The 22,130-nt window shown below is 34.5% G+C and overlaps 2 protein-coding genes across 5 annotated transcripts in view; one reads left to right on the top strand and one right to left on the bottom strand.

The window, feature by feature from the left end:
* The window catches only part of LOC136850112 (uncharacterized), a 174,335-nt gene that overhangs the window by 14,661 nt on the left and 137,544 nt on the right, over nucleotides 1–22,130 (top strand). For all 4 annotated transcript variants that reach the window (XR_010856531.1, XR_010856529.1, XR_010856530.1 and 1 more), the window contains exon 2: nucleotides 9,990–10,086. The gene's annotated coding sequence lies outside the window, so the exon portion shown is untranslated. The remainder of the gene's footprint in view (nucleotides 1–9,989; nucleotides 10,087–22,130) is intronic.
* Nucleotides 4,430–22,130, bottom strand: part of LOC136849475 (protein FAM133-like) — a 40,599-nt gene continuing 22,898 nt past the window's right edge. The window contains exons 4-6 of the mRNA XM_067122823.1: nucleotides 8,652–8,841; nucleotides 4,663–4,823; nucleotides 4,430–4,525 (exon numbers count right to left, since the gene is read on the bottom strand). Coding sequence (XP_066978924.1) covers nucleotides 4,430–4,525; nucleotides 4,663–4,823; nucleotides 8,652–8,841 — 447 coding nt within the window. The remainder of the gene's footprint in view (nucleotides 4,526–4,662; nucleotides 4,824–8,651; nucleotides 8,842–22,130) is intronic.

The raw sequence follows: 22,130 nt of genomic DNA, 5'->3' as shown, positions 1-22,130 counted from the left end.
GCAGACAGACTAAGATAACAACAGACAGACAGAAAATAAGACAAACAGGCAGACAGACAAACTAAGATAACAAACATTCAGACAGACAAACTAAGATAACAAACAGGCAGACAGACAGACTAAGATAAAGATAACAAACATAAGATAACAAACAGGCAGACAGACAGACTAAGATAACAAAGGCAGAAGATAAGATAAAAACAGGCAGACAGACAAACTAAGATAACAAACAGACAAACTAAGATAACAAACAGACAGACAGACAAACTAAGATAACAATCAGACAAACTAGGATAACAAACAGGCAGACAAACTGAGATAACAAACAGGCAGACAGACAAAGTAAGATAACAAACAGGCAGACAGACAAACTAAGATAACAAACAGGCAGACAGACAAAGTAAGATAACAAACAGGCAGACAGACAAACTAAGATAACAAACAGGCAGACAGACAAACTAAGATAACAAACATTCAGACAGACAAACTAAGATAACAAACAGGCAGACAGACAGACTAAGATAACAAACATTAAGACAAACTAAGATAACAAACAGGCAGACAGACAGACTAAGAAACTAAGATAAGATAACAAACAGACAAACTAAGATAACAAACAGGCAGACAGACAGACTAAGATAACAAACAGGCAGACAGACAAACTAAGCAGACAAACTAAGATAACAAACATTCAAACAGACAAACTAAGATAACAAACATTCAGACAGACAAACTAAGATAACAAACATTCAGACAGACAAACTAAGATAACAAACAGGCAGACAGACAAACTAAGATAACAAACAGGCAGACAGACAAACTAAGATAACAAACATTCAGACAGACAAACTAAGATAACAAACATTCAGACAGACAAACTAAGATAAAAAACAGACCGAAACAAACTAAGATAACAAAGACAGCGCCAGGCGAACTAAGAAACAAACAGACAGACGGGTGATTATACACCTCCCGTCCAACACCATAGCCGGAGGTTACTAAATACCACTGTGGGTGGGGGAGGAGGTAATGACTGACTTGAGTTAATTGAATGGGAGTCGTATTATTTGTATGGAAATCATAGCTCTCTGCAAAATGACTTAAGGTATAGGGAGGAACAGCAGCCTAGGCTAAAATTTGCCAGTTTAACTTAATTTATGAGAGTTATATGATCGTATGTAGAAACAAGTAAAAAAAAAAAATTACGCCGAAGTTTCTTCGGCGCAATCGAATTTTCTGTACAGCCGCTACAGCGTATAATCAAGGCCACCGAAAATGGATCTATCTTTGGGTGGTCTCTGTATAATGCTTTATAAGCCGAGGCCCATGAAACTTTAACCACTGCCCGGTGGTGGCCTATACTATATCGTTGCCAGACGCAGGATTATGGCTAAATTTAACCTTAAATAAGATTAAAAACTACTGAGGCTAGAGGGCTGCAATTTGGTATGTTTGATGATTGGAGGGTGGATGATCAACATACCAATTTGCAGCCCTCCAGCCTCGGTAGTTTTTAAGATCTTAGATCAGAAAAAGTGCGGACAGAAATAAGTGCGGACGGACAGACAAAGCCGGCATAGTAGTTTTCATTTACAGAAAACTAAAATCTTAACAATATAGCTACTGAAGTAAAGTCAAATCTGGCCTGGTCTCCAAGTAACCGAAGCCAGATATGTTTTTTTTTTATGGCAAAATTACAGACAAAGATTTACACAAGTGCTGTGAGATCCGTTCTGTTTCCACAGAAGCTAATAAATTTCATTTAACATATATCGCAAATGGAGCTAGCGGATTTCTTATCATTTTGTATTGTATAATAAAATTGCAGCTCCGGGATGATATAAGTATCGTACAGTCTGGCTTTTCTTTCAGGGACAGAGAAACCAGAGATAGGCCTTTTTGTAATATATAGTTTGTTAATATATTAACGGTAAAATGCACCTCTTGGTTTGAAAATGTAGAAGCCATCAGGTATTTAAAGACTTCAGAATTAATTTTCTCATTTCCTTCAGACCTGAAATTGCCATTTAACTTTCGAAATGTCGAATCTGTAACAGTTATGATCAATATCATCTAAATCTACTTTCATTTAACGCTTGTAAACCTTCATAAGTGAAACTAAGACTGATAAAAAATAAGTATAGGTCACTTAGTGTTATGAAACTCGTTTTGTCTTGATTGACTGAACTGAGGGTAAAAAGAAATCGCTTTTGGTGGGGGAATTCTCTTTACGATTAACAGTTATATTTGAGGGATAAATACGGTAAAAAATGTTCTTATAAGAAAACCAGTTAAATTTTATAATTTTTATTCGTTGGAATAAAAAAAAAAGTAAAAAATGCGGCGAAATTTCTTCGGCGCAGTCGAGTTTTCTGTGCAGCATATAATGCCGTATGAAACTCTCAGCCGCGGCTCATGGCCCATGAAACTTCCAGCCACGGCCCGGTGGTGGACTGTGTAGTTGGCACTATAGCGGTGCCATACGCACGGTCATGGCTAACTTGAACCTTAAATAAAATAAAAAACTACTGAGGCTAGAGGGCTGCAATTTGGTATGTTTGATGACTGGAGGGTGGATGATCAGTATACCAACTTGCAGCCTTCTAGCCTCAGTAGTTTCTAAGATCTGAGGGCGGACAGACAAATAGTCATCTCAATAGTTTTCTTTTACAGAAAACTAAAGCTGTAAGTAATGACAAATTGTTTTTTATTCAGCAACGAATACACAAATAGATAAATGAAATAATAAACAATAAATAAATATATAAATATATAGATAAATAAATGAAAGGGTAATGTATGAAGATTTTCTTCCGAAAATGGTATATAAAATAACTCAAAATGTAAAGTAAAATGATTTTATCCGTTGTATCTCTAAGGAGGATCTTGAACAGTTTGAGAAATGATATACCATCTCGTGCATGATGGAACATATAAGAAATACAGTTAAGGTCAACAGTACATTTGACATGTATTGTAAATGTATGCAACGGGATATTTCCGTCATGATTTTATGATAAACTATCACTTCGATGTTAGCAATATACCTCAGGGAATCACGACGTATTATATATTACTTGATGTTGAGAAACATACATTATTTTTCAGTAACAAAATACAATATGTGACCTCGAAATTAATGCTTCTCATTTACAAGGTAAACAGCATTTACGTTATGGGATGTTCGTGAAATGTACCGTACACTAATTCTTAAAGGAAAGGTAATTATCAAGAAATATACATTATTTTCAAATATGATACAAACATGAGCACTCTAAATAAACTTTTCCCGTGAAGATAATCAGTATTTTCTTGATAGCATATTTGTGAAAAGCATAATAGTTATTGGAGTAAATGTACTACTTGACTTGTGAAAAGTACATAGGCATTGAAATAAATGTAACATTTGACTTGTGAAAAGTACATTAGTTATTGAAATAAATGTACGTTTGACTTGCGAAAAGTACATTAGCTACTGAAAGAAATGTAACATTTGACAAAATACTGTTCCGAAAAGTTGAAGAAAAAAAATTGTTAATTCAAATTGCGGTATGCTGTTATATACTTTAAATAACGTTGTAAAATATAGAAGCATTTATCTCGCTCACTGGAAACTTGAAATGCTTGAACAAAGCAATGGTGTCTTCGTATGAACAAGGACAAAACCGTCATTGCATTTTGAATTACAGACTAGATTACAAACATCATTACATTTCAGATTACACATAGATTAGCCTGCAAACATCATTACATGTTAAATTACACTCTAGATCAAACATTTCAATCTAACAGGTTCCCAACTTGAAATGCAGGAACAAAACAATGTTGCCTTCGTACGAACAACGGTAAAATGATCTAGTTACACTATTTGTCGCCAGCATTCAGGAAATAGGGCGACAATGGCCTTCACCTTTACAATTCCTTCTTAGCTTTTTTTCTCTCTCTCTTTCTTTTGTTTATCTTCACTACCGAGACGAGATGCTCCGTGTACCTCATTCACCAACCTTCCACCACCCCGCCCCTCCCCCCACATTTCCAGAGAGGGTGGGGATGGGGGATGTTAGAAGGAGGGATTGTTTCCTTTACTGTCATGTCGCATATTCTTGAGGTCCCTGTGTCTGTCTGTCTGTCTCTCTACCCTGTTCTTTGTTGTAACATACTTGGGTGTCACTCATTTAGCTCCCCGCTGTACAGCTTTGTCTCACTGTCTTTCTGTCATCTACTTTCCTTCACTTTTAACTCTTTGTTTTATCTCTCTTCCTTCCCTCTGCTTCAGTATATTTTAAAGTTCTTCATATAAATGGGTGATTTTAACTTTCAGGCTGTTATGTAGAAATATATCTTGATAAATTTCTCCCTCTCCAGCTCTCTCTCTTTATCTCTTCATTACTTTTATTTCCTTCCTTTTCTTAGCACCCCTGCCTATCCCTCATTTGACATGGTGCACTTGGCCAGTATATCTCTTCTTCTTCTTCTTCTTCTTCTTCTTCTTCTTCTTCTTCTTCTTCTTCTTCGTTTTAACGTGCTTTTTTTCCATTTTTATATGAGGTTAGCACGATGCCATCTCTTCTGACCGTCTTAAATTTCCAGTTACTTACCATCATTCATTAATATGTAACATTCTTTTTCTACTCTGATGTTTCCATGAGACTAAGTACTTACTTCTTGGTCAATTACGTAACTACAGCATCCTGCGCTCTGCTCCTTCTCTCCCTTTCTCATCCCCAAATCCCACGAGGGACCAGTAATTGCCCCCTGGGAACTCCACTCGTGGAAAGGAAGGGCGCTCAGAAGGACGAGGTTACCGATGCAAACAATGTTACCTTTAAGGTTAAAGGAATTAACTAGTTGGAAATGCCCTTAACTGATTTTAGAAAGCTGAATGAATGTTAAAATTTTTTTTTTTTACTGAGTTGGTTAACTTTAAAATTTGCATATATCCATGCGTTCATTTCTGTTGTTGTTTGTCTTATGTTTACTTAGATTATTTTGTTTATATGAGAAACATCATTCATTATTCCTTGTTTTACTGATGCTAAACTGACTACAGTTTAGCTTTTATTATTTTATTTGTTTATATTAGAAACTCATTATGGATAATTCCTGTTTTCCTGATGACTACAGTTTACCTTTTTTTATTTTATTTGTTTATATTAGAAACTCATTATGCATAATTCTTGTTTTATTGATACTAAACTGACTATAGTTTAGCTTTTTATTTTATTTGTTTATATTAGAAACTCATTATGCATAATTCCTGTTTTCCTGATGCTAAACTGACAATAGGTTAGTATTTTAATTTATTTGTTTATATCAGAAAGTCATCATTCATTTTTCCTGTTTTCCTGATGTTAAACTGACTATAGCTTAGCTTTTTCGTCCCGTGACATTATGAGTGTTTTATTTGACCTTGACGGTTATGGAGGTGCAGATCATAATGGTACTTTCCTTTGTTTTCTGTGAAGTCTACCGAAGTCATCTGTTGTTTTTCGTGGATTGGCTAGTTTTTATTTATCCCTTGCAAATGTTAGAGAATTTTTGAGGTTACTCTGTTAGCTACATGTGGGAATTCCAGCTCATTTCTTGCCAAATCCACCCAGTTGCTTTTACCCCCAGTTTTATCTAAGTTTTTTTTTAATGGCTTTAGGCAAAAGCTCTGATTTCTTATGCTGAAAACATACGTCTGTTTCTTTGTTTATAGTTTGGGTTCCACAAGGGCATGGGTGCTTGAGATTCTTTCTTTTCATTTGTATCCTTGTTGATGAATTTATAGATTCTGGTCTTTAGTGATTTTTAACTGTTTTGTTTATGAGGTCCTAATTTTCAAACTCAAACTGACTGGAGTTTGAGAATATATTTTAGGATTAGCATTGATTTTTTAACTAATACATTGCCAAGGATAGTTGTTAATGGGCGCTGTAGTGAATGCAGAATTATAATCACCGGTGTTCCCCAAGGGAGTGTTCTTGGCCCCACTAATATTTAAATCATATACGAGCGAAATGTGGTTTGGCCTAGAAAAATGTTCTGGTTGATTATGCAGATGATGCTACTCAATTTCCATTATTCCATTCCTGGGCATAGGCCTGTGGTTGCTGAATTTTTCTGCAGTTGTAAATGTAATGAGTATACAGTAAGGTGCTAGTTAGGGAATAAAGTTGACCGCTAAAACTAGATATAGTTGTTATATAGGACAGTGGCTTCTCCCACCCAGATCTTTTCAATGACATGGTTTCATTAGCTACTTTCAACTCATTTGAATTTATTGGTGTCATTTTTTTTTATCGCGAATTCACTTGTAAGCATCAAATCCGGCCTATCTCTTTTTCAGTTGTGCAGCAAATAGTACATTGAGTCATTCAAGATTTCTGGAGCCCCGTCAGTGCACCTCATGAGATGCAATGTAGGCATTACGTAAGGTTCTTTGCAGCGTGCCTTCGGCCCCTAACTTCAACTTCTTTCATTCCTTTTACTGTACCTCCGTTCATATTCTCTTTCTTCTATCTTACTGTCCACCCTCCACTAACAATTGATTCATAGTGCAACTGCGAGGTTTTCCTCCTGTTACACCTTTCAACCTTTTACTGTCAATTTCCGTTTCAGCGCTGAATGGTCTTAGTTGCCCCAGTGCTTGGCATGTGTGCCTAAAATCTATAAATCAACCAGTCAGTCAATCAATCCAGTTATGACACTGTATACTGATTTCTCTCTCGTGAAACTTGTTCTTATCTAGGATTTATTTTGCTATCCATAAATTGCTTAGTTATTAAGCTAGAAGACTATATATTAATTCAACTAACTTAAAATATATTTCAGTAGAATTTCATACAGTAAAATAAGTATTGTTTAGAATGATGTGAAAGCCAATTTATGATAACTGAGGATAGTGAAATTCAGTTCATGAGTTATGGCAGAACCTTAACTGAATAAGTGGACTTTCCTTAGAAGTGAAATGAAAGGTATATTATAATCAGGATATTATGATTTATTAATCTGTCATTAGTGTGAGATTATAGGGACATTTTATAATTAAAATCATTTAATATAATACCATGAATATAACCATTATTATTATTATTATTATTATTATTATTATTATTATTATTATTATTATTATTATTATTATTATTTATTTTTTCTGTCTATCACAGTCATCCTATTCAACTGGATGTTTTTTATAGTGTTGGGGGTTCCGGGTTGCATCCTGCCTCCTTAGGAGTCCATCACTTTTCTCACTATGGACGGTGTTTCTAGTAGCACACTCTTCTGCATGAGTCCTGGAGCTACTTCGGCATCTAGTTTTTACAGATTCCTTTTCAGGGATCTTGGGATCGTGCCTAGTGTTCCTATGATTATGGGTACAATTTCCACTGGCATATCCCATATCCTTTTACTTTTACCACAATAATATCCATTTTCAGTAATATGGTTGTAAAGTATCCAGCGAAATTCATATTTATATTTCTAAATTAACTATAATGATTCATGCATTACAACAGCATAGTTGCAAATTGTTGTCATTTGGCCCTTAATGGCCGCCGGAAATTCGTAGTTACGTTAATGTTGCTTTATGATGTTTTTACCCCTTCAACTACATGTCTTATATATATGTGTATAGTACAGAAATATGCACGAACCATTCCAACTATCAACTATGTTCTTATGAGCTCATTATGATATGGAAATATCTGTTTTGTTGGAGAAACAACTCGTTGAAGATACGACTCCACGAGAGAAACGCTTCTTATTGAGAGTTATGTCTTCCGCCTGAAGATTTCACTTAGCTTCCACGTACAATCGAGCTAAATGTTCCCTGGGGTCGTTTTCTTGTGTAATACTTGAAGCGGAACATTATATATTTTATTATCTTTCGACTGTTTCTGTTTCGGTTTTCACGTTATTGACAATAATTGATCCTGTAGGGGATATATATATATATATATATATATATATATATATATATATATATATATATATATATATATATATATATATGTATATATATATTATATATTGTATATATGTACATATATTTATATTTATTTATATACACATACTGTATATATTTATATATATTATATATATATATATATATATATATATATATATATATATATATATATATATATATATATATATATATATATCTCCCAGGGTGTACTGTAGGCATTATTGAAGGTTCTTTGCAGCGTCCCTTCGGCCCCTAGCTGCAACCCCTTTCATTCCTTTTACTGTACCTCCATTCATATTATCTTTCTTCCATCTTGCTATCCACACTCTCCTAACAATTATTTCACATTGGAACTGCGAGGTTTTAAACCTACCTTCTCTCAATTTTCTTTCCAGCACTGAATGACCTCATAGGTCCCAATGCTTGGCCTTTGGCCTAAACTATATATTCCATTCCATTACATTCCAGCAATAAATGAATGTTGGCAACTCAAAGGATTACTGTATTAATAGTAATGTTTCATCATCACATTCGTCGTCATTGATTTCTTAGTTTTATAATTAATGTGAATTATGATTTTCTCGTCTTTGTCTTCACTTTATCTTTTGAATTTCCTCTAATTATCTGCTTAGGGTTTATACAGCTTCGGCCTCTTTCCCTTCCTTCTCAAGATTATTATGAGTTTCTTCTTCTTCTTTACCCCTTTCATTGTTTATCTTTGCCTCTTTATCATCTCCCGGACACATGTACCCCTCAGAAAACGCTTTGTCTTCTGCAGATGACTTACCATTTTTCTCATCTTTCTTCTTCTTCTTCTTCTTCTTCTTCTTCTTCTTCTTCTTCTTCTTCTTCTTCTTCTTCTTCTCTTCATGACCATTTTGCTTTCGTCGCTTATCAGATTTTACGCACAATTTGGACGCACTTCGTGATCTCTCGATTTATAAAAAACCACAAAATCTTTTTTCGATTTTCTGCAGTCCAGCAGGCACTTCGCGCGGATGTGACTTGACGCAGTATTATTCCCCTGACGCACTTTTCAGGTTGTGCAACTTTACTCTCAAGTGCAGAGGAGGAAGAATGCTACTCTCTCAAGTGCAGAGGATGAAAAATGCTACTCTCTCAAGTGCAGAGGAGGAAGAATGCTACTCTCTGAAGTGCAGAGGACGAAGAATACTGAAAAGAGGAATTTATGCATGCAGCTATTTTGTTAGTTTGTTTTCCTGTCGTTCTGTACCAGATACATTTCAGAATTGGTGGACCCATACCGTCAGAAATGATGCCAATATGAGATGGGGCCTTGACAGTCCCTTCCTCCCCCTAAAGGATGTTACTTACTGTTCCGATGGTCGGAATAAGGTGTCTTCATTTTGCATACTCACATAGACTCCGTAGGTGGGTAGTGCCGTCAGTGCATCTCACGCTGTGCACTGTAGGCATTACTTAAGATTTTTTTCAGCGTCCCTTCGGCACGTAGCTGCAACCCCTTTCATTCCTTTTACTGTACCTCCGTTCATGTTATCTTGATTCCATCTTACTTTCATCCATCTTTCAACAGTTGTTTCATAGTGCACATACGAGGTTTTCCTCCTGTTACACCTTTCAAATCTTTTTACTCTGTTTCCCTTTCAGCCCTGAATGACCTCATAGGTCCCAGAGCATGGGCTTTGGCTCAAAGTTTATATTCCGCTCCATTATATTCGCATAATGGTTTCTTGTGAGAAAAGCTTGCCTCGGCATGATGACGGTTAGGCATAGATGCGAAAAGTGTTTTAGTATAAAGTATACTATTGATGGATCCCCTTGAAGTTTTGTGGAAGGGTGGCCTGAGCTAGCTCAAAATTAATGGATCTGGAAGCGAATCCGGATTTTTAAAAATTTTTCTTATTTTTTTGTTTTTAATTTTTATATTTACTTCCTTTGAAGATTTATAAAACAATGTTTCTTATTCAGTATTCTAATCTTTTCAGAAAGTGAAGATAGTTGTTAAATTGCTTTATATATTCTTTTCAATTCTAATTCTTCTCATTATCATCTTCAGGGACCTGCTCTTCCCAGCGGTGAAGTGGCACACCCTTTGCAAATAATGATGGCGTTGCAGTTTGCTCCAAGGAAGCTTGGGATAACCTTGATCTTCGGTAAGTTGTGATAAGTTTCATGATGCTTATGAATATTATTCTTTTGTTTTATGTATATATATATATATTATATATATATGAATATATGAATACATTTTATATATATATTATATACATATTTATATATATATATAAATATATATATGTATGTATATATATAAGTACACACATACATAAATACACATATATTATGCATATACATATACTGTATATATGCATATATACATTATATATATATATATATATATATATATATATATATATATATATATATATATATATATATATATATATATATGTATATATATATATATATATATATATATATCTGGAAACACAAAGGGGAAAAGAAATTCCAGGATAGTGACTGGAAGAGAGAAAGATTTTAGCATTTCTGTCAACGAATCTGTTCTATTCTGTTCATCTGTTCTGTTCTGTTAATCTGTTCGATTCTATTAATCTATTCTATTCAATTATTTTGAGACAACAAATTTTAGTTTGAAAATGAATTAATAAAAATAAAACCTTGGAACAGAAAAAGAAGGAAAGGAGGTTTTTCTTTGCGTTGTAGAATTTATATATTGCAACGATATCAATCTATCGTTCAATTAGGCAATTGTATACCACGCAACGTCATAGTCTTTCAAATCAGGTTTTTAGTAAAAGGACCTAGTGACAGTTTAGCTGTAAATCCGGTTTTACGTCCCATAAATATAAAAAAAATGTCGAGAAACTAATTATGCACACTTTTTGATATATATGTCATGTCGAAGAAAAATAATTTTGCTCGTACGGAGATATATATTCTCTAGGTTCATTTCCATCCAGTATCTTTCCCGAGTCATTTCTTATATGAAGCATAAATATGATACATCAAGTGAATGCTATTTAACGAATGCTTCCTTCGGGTATGATGCATTTATGGCACGCTTTTTTCCACCTGCTGACGTCAGATCCGCTCGACACCAGCTATGACTCAGACGCGAGTTACCTAAATAAGGTCGCGGAAAGGGAAAATCAAGATTCAGAGTGGATAACTCAAAAGACTCTCTCTCTCTCTCTCTCTCTCTCTCTCTCTCTCTCTCTCTCTCTCTCTCATGTAAGCCTCCCGATTTCTCAGGAAGTCTTTAAAGAGTGAGGTCGCTTGCCCCGAGCCATTTTTGCTTGACGCAAGCGGACAGCTGGTGGGACTGGTATAGAGGTTAATCTCGTACCAAGCAAAATTGACCAGATGCTGGGCGTGAGGTTACCGCTGGAGAGAGAGAGAGAGAGAGAGAGAGAGAGAGAGAGAGAGAGAGAGAGATATTACTATTTCTTGTGGGAAACCTACGCATAATTCGAAAAGTGTATAGTCATCTTAGCCTGAAAACTTACTCTCTCTCTCTCTCTCTTACCACTTCTCCTCTCTCTCTCTCTCTCTTACCACTTCTTCTCTCTCTCTCTCTCTCTTACTACTTCCCTCTCTCTCTCTCTCTCTCTCTCTCTCTCTCTCTCTCTCTCTCTCTCTCCACCCACTTCTCCTACGGTTAAAAAAGGACCCCACTGCAGTACTGACCTACTTCCATATGCTGTAACAATCTAGGTGACGCCCACATCCATCATCCCCCGGATTTACATCATATTATATTCACACTTTTTTTTTTATCGAAAGCAAAAGTTGGAAAACTCGTCGAGATCATTCGGGGTTGGTCGGGTCAATCGCGCAGGCAATTTTTGCCTCTATTGACGAGGGCAATAGAGGCTATTATCAACGATTATTTACGAGCACTGGGAGAAAGGATCTGTCGTTTGCAACTCTGGCCAACGAAGTTGAATGGAGATTAGGTATTCATCTGAGTTTATTTGTTAGTGAACGAGATGTCTTGAAAATTCAAAATGGAATTCAAGGGAGTTTTTAGGCGACGTGATCTATCCGCCAAAGAAGAATTTAGTAGATTATGAGTGAATGCAGAAAAAGATAATTGTTTTCATTTTTAATTAGAGGTTATATGTTCTGTATAAGCGAATTCTTGTTGACCTGGGAGTTAGACCAGGCCATGTGCCACCACAGGTTCTTGATCTGTTGAGGAGACCGGTATTCATTGTCGGTGTATGTATGTATGTATTTTTGCATGGATAATCTTGTATGATTGTAAAAGTTGGCATGTAATACTTCGCAGAAAAGCCCCTAGATCCTGTAGTTGTTTGTGTATGTTGTGTGGTTTTGCTCAGTTGGTGCATATATTATATATATATATATATATATATATATATATATATATATATTTATATATATATATATAAAGGATCTTACATTTACATATATTGTGACTGGTCTTCCTCCTATTCCTTGAGAGGTATTTAGCATTTCTCTTTTAGTTTTTTAGTTTCATTTTAAATAAATTAACTTATCTAATTAATTAGTTGAGTCGATTTTATATTATTTAATGCTTGTAACGATGATGATGTTGGCCTGACAAAATGATTAAGTGCTGCAAATGGAATATATATATATATATATATATTTTTATATATATATATATATATATATATAAGAAGATATTTAGTAGTTCATGAGAAAACATCCATATTGCTAAGTTTATGGCAGAAAAAGATAATAGTCTTTATTTGAATTTTGCATGTAACAACGCTGTACCAGTAGTCTTTATAAGCGAGTAGCATGGATTCCAACAAAATCGAGGCCAGAACAAACATAAAATTCCTGGTGAAGCTAGGCTGGAAGAACAGTCAAATCATCGATGCTTTGCAGCAAGTTTATGGGGATAATGCCTAAAGAAATCAACCACCTACAAATGGATAACTTGTTTTGTTGGAAGAGACGATGTTGAAGATGATCCTCGAAGTGGCCGGCCATCCACGTCAGTTTGTGAGGAAAACATTGATGCAGTTCATAACCTGATTGAAGAGGATAATCTTGAATTAGTTGTACCCTTAATATTCTCTTGGCTGCTTATACAATTCTTTGTGGAAAACTGGGGCTGAGCAATCCTGTAGGTGGGTCACAAAGCTGTTGCGCCCTGATCAGCAGCAAACAAGGGCAGGCCTTTCAACAGCAATTTTGAACAAGTAGGATGAAGACCCTGAAGCATTTCTAGATAGAATCGTTACCGGTGATGAAACGTGGCTCTACCAATATGATCCTGAAGATAAAACTCAATCAAAACAGTGGCTGCCAAGGGGTGGAAGGGGCCCCACCAAAGCAAAATCAGAACGTTCAAGAGGGAAGGTCATGGCCACCGTTTTCTGGGATGCAAATATTTTGCTAGTTGACTTCCTTGAAAACAGAAGAACAATCAATGCTGATTATTACAAAGGAGCTTTGAGAAAATTCTAAGAAAATTCCTGAAAACATCCAGGAAAGCTGCATGCGAGTCCTTTTCCATCACGACAATGGCCCGCTCATGGATTCAAGCTGTGTTACGTGAATTTCGGTGGAAATTTCATCATTTTAGTCCTTTTTAGTTTCTTTTGTTTCCAAAACTGAAAAAAATTGAAAGGCATCAAACATTTCAGTTGAAGATGTGAAAAACGCTTTTGAAATGGTTACATTACAAGGCAATTTTATGCAGATGGTCTTAAAGGCTGGTACCAACGATTGCAAACATGTATTGACTTAGATGGATCATATGTTGAAAAATAAACATCATGACTTGAATAGTTTCTTTTATTTTTCCCTTTTCTATGAACTTTTGAAGCCCCCTCGTATATATATGTATAATTATATATATATTTATATATATATATATATATATATATATATATATATATATATATATATATATATATATATATATATAACTATATATATATATATTTATATTTGTATATTATATATATATATATATATATATATGTATGTATGTATAATTATATATGAGTATAGTATATTTATATTTATATATATATATATATATATATATATATATATATATATATATATATATATATATATATATATATATATATATATATATATATATTATATAAATGTCGCCATAGAATGAGGACAATAAACCCCAAAGAACGCTCGTTAATCCCGGCAAGCGACTCGCCCGATTTTTAGAAAGTTGATTCCCGCACAAGTTGGCGGCGGGTGACGCGCGCGAGTTTAGGCGTGTGTGTGTATGTGTATGTATGTGCACGCGCGCGTGCGCACGTGAGCATGCGTTTTTTGTGCCGCTCAAAAGGAGTCGTTGAGGATAATCATAAAGTTCCGGAGAGAAAGGCAGCTGAGAAAGGAGGAATTTGCATTGGGGTGGGACTGGGGGGCGGGGGAGGGGCGGAGTGTTTTTACGGGCGAAGGCAGGGGAAAGGTCGCGAGGGAGGTCGATGATGGGTAAGGGAAAGCTTAAAGGAAAGGGAGAGGGTGATTTGGATTCTCTCTCTCATACATTCATATAATATATATCTCTCTCATACATTCATATATATATATATATATATATATATATATATATATATATATATATATATAATGAATCAAAAATATGGAACGTGATGAATACATAAATAAAAGACAAAATCCACGAAGGAAAGTGAAGCAATGGAGTGCTGCAAGGCCTTTCGACTTATAGTCCTTTTATAGTCCTAATTAAAGGACTATAAGTCGAAAGGCCTTGCAGCACTCCATTGTTTCTCTTTCCTTCATGGATTTTGTCTTTATTTTTTATATGTACATACTGCATATATGTACATACACATATACAGTATATAGTTAAAAACATTATTTTCACGGCAAAACCATATGTTTCGAGTGAGAAACTACGTAGTTTTCTCGTGTAAATAGTGTCTTTGTGGGTCTTTTAATGTTCATAGAACACTGTTAGATTTTTGTAAACGACGTTACCAGGACACACAAACAAGCATATATGTTTATATTATATTTACATATACTTTTATATTATATATATATATATATATATTATATATATATAAGGTATTCTTCGTTATATTACTATTTATAGAATATGACATATATATATACCTAAGGTATTCTTGTTCTTTACTTTATCAATATGACACTTTATTCTGATGACTGTTATTTCTTTTTATTTGGGTTACAACACCACAACTCACACGATTTTATCAACTGCTTTATATTTTTTAAATTATACCGTATATTATTTTCAGTTACGTTCAGCTTCATTTATTTTTTACAACTTAAACGTTGTTTTGAAAGATTTTATCAGTAAATCTAAAACTCTTTCCGTCTCTCACGTTTGTATCAGTTACTTTATGCCAAGTGATTAACATACCATTTTTAAACGACTGATAATTTTAACAAACTTCTATATCGTTTATTCATTTATTTAATAATCTTGCTATCAGTCATTATTTTATCTGTTCCATTCATTCCTTCATCATTCCTCTTGTCATTCCAGCCAGATGTCTTTAATGACCTACCTGACTGAAAGGTTTCTGATCCTTCAGTGAAGTGTTAACAGTAGCGCTCTACTCACGAAGCGTGGTTGGAGAGAGAGAGAGAGAGAGAGAGAGAGAGAGAGAGAGAGAGAGAGAGAGAGAATGGTGATCGTATAGCATGAACTGCCATGGTGGACTGGAATGTGCGTTTTGAAATTTTAAGGCTGACGCTGATGCTTAGGTTATCTGTGTAACTGTCTATGTCATCAGGTTCATGGTTTATGAATGGACAAATGCAGACATATGCATACATACGCATAATAATCCACGAATTTAATATACATATATATTATATTATTTATTATATAATATATATATACATATATATACATACTGTATATTGTTAAATATAATTATGTATACAAAAATCTAATATATATATGTATGTATATATATATATATATATATATATATATATATATATATATATATATATATATATATATATATATATATATACATACATATACGCGCTGTTATGCCTCATTTATAGCTTTACTGACGCATGTATTGCATCGCTTTCCTATTCTTCTAAATAGGCATCCCTCTCTCACTCAAACGGTAGACTGGTTCTAACCTGTCGCTCCTCAGCTTATTTTCAGTAACTGGAAGAGATTACGAGTAACAGAGCAAATAAGTCCATAAGTTGAGGAATTAATCAATAACAGATTATTAATGACGTAACAGATGTTTGAAATGACACCATAATGACTTCATCTATCATAAACAAGTAAAAAATGCGCCGAAGTTTCTTCGGCGCAATCGAGTTTTCTGTACAGCCGCTTCAGCGTATAATCAAGGCCACCGAAAATAGATCAATCTTTCGGTGGTCTCGGTATTATGCTGTCTGAGCCGCGGCCCATGAACCTTTAACCACGGCCCGGTGGTGGCTTATCTTATATCGTTGCCAGAAGCAGGATTATGGCTAACTTTAACCTTAAATCGAATAAAAACTACTGAGACTAGAGGGTTGCAATTTGGTACGTTTGATGATTGGAGGGTGGACGATCAATATACCAATTTGCAGCCCTAACAATTGTTTCATAATGCAACTGCGATGTGTTCCTCCTGTTACACCTTTCAGACCTGCCTACTCTCATTTTCCTTTCCAGAGCTGAATGACCTCATAGGTCGCAGTGCTAGGCATTTGGCCTAAACTCTATATTCCATTCCATTCTATATTCCATCATGATCAATTTGAACAGAGACAGAGACAAATAGAGAAATAATTGAAGCGATTATTAGAGAATTGCCGATATTGAATACCAGTGCGTATCTTCATTCATATAAATCGTGATATATTTTCGAATAAAGAGATTTCAGTTATGTATTCAGTAAATTTAGAAACACGAGGAAAATTTAATAACGTTCAGTCAATTCATTTCAGAAGAGAATCATTATCGTTAATTATATATATTTGGCACATTATTATTATTATTATTATTATTATTATTATTATTATTATTATTGATTGGTTGATCATATTCAGGGAGCTCTCAGTTTATTATTATTATTATTATTATTATTATTATTATTATTATTATTATTATTATTATTATTGATTGGCTGGCCATATTCAGGGAGCTCTCATTTATTATTATTATTATTATTATTATTATTATTATTATTATTATTGATTGGTTGGTCATTTTCAGAGAGCTCTCATTTATTATTATTATTATTATTATTATTATTATTATTATTATTATTATTATTATTATTATTATATATTCAGTAAATTCTTAATCACGAGTAAAATCGAATAACGTTCAGTCAATTCAATTCAGATGACAATCATTATCGAATATCCGTCGACGCTGATTCACAGCTCCGAAATGAAAGCTCGTCTTGAAGTCATGTCTCTCGGAAAATCATGTCTCATGTCACACTTGAGTCACTTCGGTAGAACCAGAAAGAAACGAAAAAAAGGAATAGCAATTTAACGCACAAATATTGTGAAATGTTTTGTGCGTACTTTTTTTTTTTTGTATGAGAGAAATACGTAACGCGAGATTGGTATTATACGAAAGTAAAGGTTTTATGTTTTTTTTATAATTATTACTGTTATTATTGTTACGTAATTTCAGCGTCGATGGACAAAAACTTTATAGTGTTGTCTTCGTAATTTTATATAAAAATTTATGTGGAAGATATTGCCTGCTCTTCGACTATATTACCTTGATGATAAATATTATTATTATTATTATTATTATTATTATTATTATTATTATTATTATTATTATTATTATTATTATTATTATTATTATTATTATTATTATTATTATTATTATTATTATTATTATTATTATTCAGGAGATGAAACCTATTCAAATGGAACAAGCCCACCAAAGGGGCCATTGACTTGAAATTCAAGCTTCCAAAGAATATTATGGTGTTCATTAGGAAGAAGTAAGAGGAGATAAAGATATACAGAAAGAAGAGATCACTTATTAAAGAAAAATGATAATAAATTAAAAAATTAAGTAAAAATGTATTGATCTTAGCCCGTGAATATTGTTACAAAAACTACTACAAAATAAAAAAAAAATAAGCAATGAAACTATATTGTCTTAATGAGAATTAAATGGAAAAGATGTATAAAGTACATCTCCATACGCTAGAAAATTTGAGAAAAATGTTGAGATTGAAAGCTAAAGGTATTAAATCATAGAGTTTACAAGGAATTAGACTGTTTACACAAAATCAAAAGGTAAACAAGAAAAACAGAGCAAAAATCAACAAATGACCTTTTTAAGGGAAAGCAAAATCATGCAGTTGCTTGTTGTAAACAAGATAGGTTATTCCAATCTGTTTTAACCTCTTTGAGAACAGAGGTTCAGAAATTGGCAGGTCAAATCTGATTTGAAACAAATAAAAAAATGCCATGATTCTTCGGCGCAGTCGAGTTTTCTGTACAGCCGCTACAGCGTATAATCAAGGCCACCGAAAAGAGGATCTATCTTTCGGCGGTCTCGGTATAATGCTGTATGAGCCGCGACCCATGAAACTTGAACCACGGCCCGATGGTGGCCTATTCTATAACGTTGCCAGAAGCACGATTATGGCTAACTTTAACCTTGAATAAAATAAAAACTACTGAGGCTAGATGGCTGCAATTTGGTATGCGTGATGATTGGAGGGTGGATGATAAACATACCAATTTGCAGCGCTCTGGCTTTCAGTAGTTTTTAAGATATGAGGGCGGACAGAAAAAGTTTGGACAGAAAAAAGTGCGGACGGACAGACAAAACCGGCACAGTAGTTTTCTTTTCAGAAAACTAAAAAAGGGTAGGCTAGTAAATTGCGGGTTGGTGCAAGGATGGTCTCGGGTTGAAATGGGTTCTCTTACAGCTGAAAATAATGCTTAAGAAATAGGGGAAATCTGGTAGTGGTAGAATGAAGCCTGTCTTTCAAAACTTTGTCTAAGATAACGAGAACTGGACTAAGCATGTTGGAATGGAATGGAATATAGAGTTTAGGCCAAAGTCCAAGCACTGGAACCTATGAGGTCATTCAGCGCTGGATAGGAAATTGAGAGTAGGTAGGTTTGCTAAAGGTAACAGGAGGAAAACCTCGCAGTTGCACTATGAAATAATCGTTAGGAGAGGGTGGATAGCAAGATGGAAGAAAGAGAATATGAATGGAGGTACAGTAAAAGGAATGAAAGAGGTTGCAGCTAGGGGCCGAAGGGACGCTGCAAAGAACCTTTAGTAATGCCTACAGACTAATAAAAGATAAAAAAAGTAATGACTTCAGTGCACCCCGTGATGTGCACTGACGACACTAACCCCCTAAGGGGATTAAGCATGTTACAGATCGCATTGCCAGCAGGCAAGTAAGTCAAAGACGCCTCGAATAAGGTCAAAAGAAAGAGCTGGTCGCTCCTTTATCGGTGATCCCGCCGTAAATGGAATCTTGAAAATTGCGTCTAAGGCTTTCTGGCAACTTTTTCGATCTAGATAACTGCTGTGTCTGAGATAAGGTGATTTGACTTTAATACTGTATCTTTAGTGGCGGTGCCGTTTATCTCGGTTTCGAGAATTTTTTGTCGTTTATAAAAGAACAGAATTCTCGTTCCTTATTTTACATATCTTTTTCTATTTGTTTATTTATGTGTTTATTTAGTTATTTATTTAGTTTTTATTTTAGTTATTTATTTGCTCATTCATGTATTATTTAATTAATTATTTAATGAATGGTTTTAAATTTTAAGCATACTAAATTAAGAAATGGCCGTGCACCTTCCAAATACATCACGACGTTCACAATCATATTATGGTTCCGGTAAGACTTACCTGTATTTAGGCACTCTTAGAAGGTTAAATAAAACCGATTGATCTTTGTAAGCTAGCGTCGCGGTAACTGTCGCCAGAGGCATTTTTTGTTAATAAAGAATAAAGGTCAAATAAAATTTTCTCCTTAAAAGTTAAAGAGAAATCGATAGAAACCGAAACGGAGGCCTTGAGTCAGACTAAATATCTAGTTCCCCATGCAAATTTTTTCTTTAAGGTCAGAAATAACAGTTAAGGAAAATAAAAATTCTGTTGGATACCCTGGAGGCAAAAATAGAAGAAATATGGATCTTTAAGCCATTGACAATTGCAGTATGGTAAAATGACTAAGGGAGCGAACAGAACTGTTGATTACCAGTGAAAATCTGAAGGTATCAAGATTTATATCATAAACAGCACCAGATATGAAAGTGGCAGTGAGTCTGCGGACAAGAGAAATAAAACCAAATATGAGGAAATAAACTCACGACACCCCAGGCAGGACTCGAATGCCTCAGACATATCAAGAAAGATGACAGAGAGTTCCTCAAATATCGGCAAAAGTGGGTAGAGGGTTAGTGCCGTCAGTGCACCACATGTGGTGCACTGTAGCCAATACTTGAGGTTGTTATCAGCGCCACCCTTCGGTCCCTAGCTGCAACCCATTTCATTCCTTTTAATGTACATCCGTTCATATTCTCTTTTTTCCATCTTACTTTCCACTCTCTCCTAACAATTGATTCATAGTGCAACTGCGAGGTTTTTCTCCTGTTACACCTTTCAAACTTTTTTAGTGTCAATATCCGTTTCAGCACTGAATAACCCCATAGGTCCCAGCCTTTGGCCTAAATTCTTTATTCTATTCTATTCCAACAGCAGTAGATCTTGCCCTGCAGACACCGGGCTAAGGATCTTAGAGAAGAGAATTAGAGTCGAGGTGTACGAGCAAGCGATGATGTAGAATAGATTCGAATCCTTTATTGACGGAAGTCAAGTGAATGGAATAAAAGGTTCAGGGATCATGACAGTCACCTTCTTTAGAAGGAGCTAAAGAGTAGTTTTAGGTAGTCAAAATCGATAGGCCTAAACACTGGATTCCGCTTCTCCGCAAGTTCCTCAAGGAATGATGCAGGAACGCGAATTTGATTTAATTGTTTTATCACCTGCTTGTCCAGTCATTTTGATTTGGACATTGATTTATTGTTTGCCGATGCAATTTTGATTGGTTTGTCCGTACTCTTATGAGATCGGTTTTTGTCATCGAAGTGAAATGTTTATCGCAATCACTTTTTAACGAATTTATTTTCCGTTATATTTCGACAGCGTTCTGTTACCTCTCTCTCTCTCTCTCTCTCTCTCTCTCTCTCTCTCTCTCTCTCTCTCTCTCTCTCTCTCTCTCTCTCTCTCTTTTAGACTTATTCTTATCACCATCATCACGAAGCCTTTTACATTACTGTCACATTGCTTGCTTTTGCTAACTGTATTCTCTATTTCTCTTCGTTTATATTTCATATCGCTTCATCATATCATGATTTTTGCACTGTTCAATATACTCATTTTATTTATTACTGTTATTATTGTTCTTCTCCGTTCAGTTCCAATTTATCGGTGCCTGTCTGCATGAGGAGGCGTTTTCAGTGAAAGAAGTCAAATTGTATAAAGCCTACGCCTTTTTTTCATGTTATTCATAATGTATTTGAATAAATTGATACATTTCAGAATGACTTTGATGGCAACGCATTTTTATAGTAATATTGCCCCTATTATTATTATTATTATTATTATTATTATTATTATTATTATTATTATTATTATTATTATTTCCCGTAGGGGGCTAGTGCCACCACTGCACCTCATGCGGCGCACTGTAGGCATTACTTTAGGTTCTTTGCAGCGTGCCTTCGGCCCCCTAGTTGCAACCCCCTTTCATTCCTTTTACTGTACCTCCGTTCATATTCCCTTGCTATCCACCCTCTCCTAACAATTGTTTCTATTACAACTGAGAGGTTACGCCTTTCATACCGTTCTACTCTCAGTTTCCTTTTCAGCGCTGATTGACCTCATAGGTACCGGCGCCTGGTCTTTGGCCTAAGTTTTATATTCCATTCCATTATTATTATTATTATTATTATTATTATTATTGTTGTTGTTGTTGTTGTTGTTGTTGTTGATGATGATGATGTTTAATAATAATAATAATAATAATAATAATAATAATAATTATTATTATTATTATTATTATTATTATTATTATTATTATTATTATTATTGATGATGATGATATTATTATTAATGTTGTTAATGATGATGATGTTTAATAATAATAATAATAATATTATTATTAATAATTAA

Source organism: Macrobrachium rosenbergii, chromosome 21 (genome assembly GCF_040412425.1).
Source record: "Macrobrachium rosenbergii isolate ZJJX-2024 chromosome 21, ASM4041242v1, whole genome shotgun sequence".
Lineage (NCBI taxonomy): Eukaryota > Metazoa > Arthropoda > Malacostraca > Decapoda > Palaemonidae > Macrobrachium > Macrobrachium rosenbergii.
Note: the sequence above shows the minus strand (reverse complement) of the source record. Positions and strands in the feature narration are given on the sequence as shown.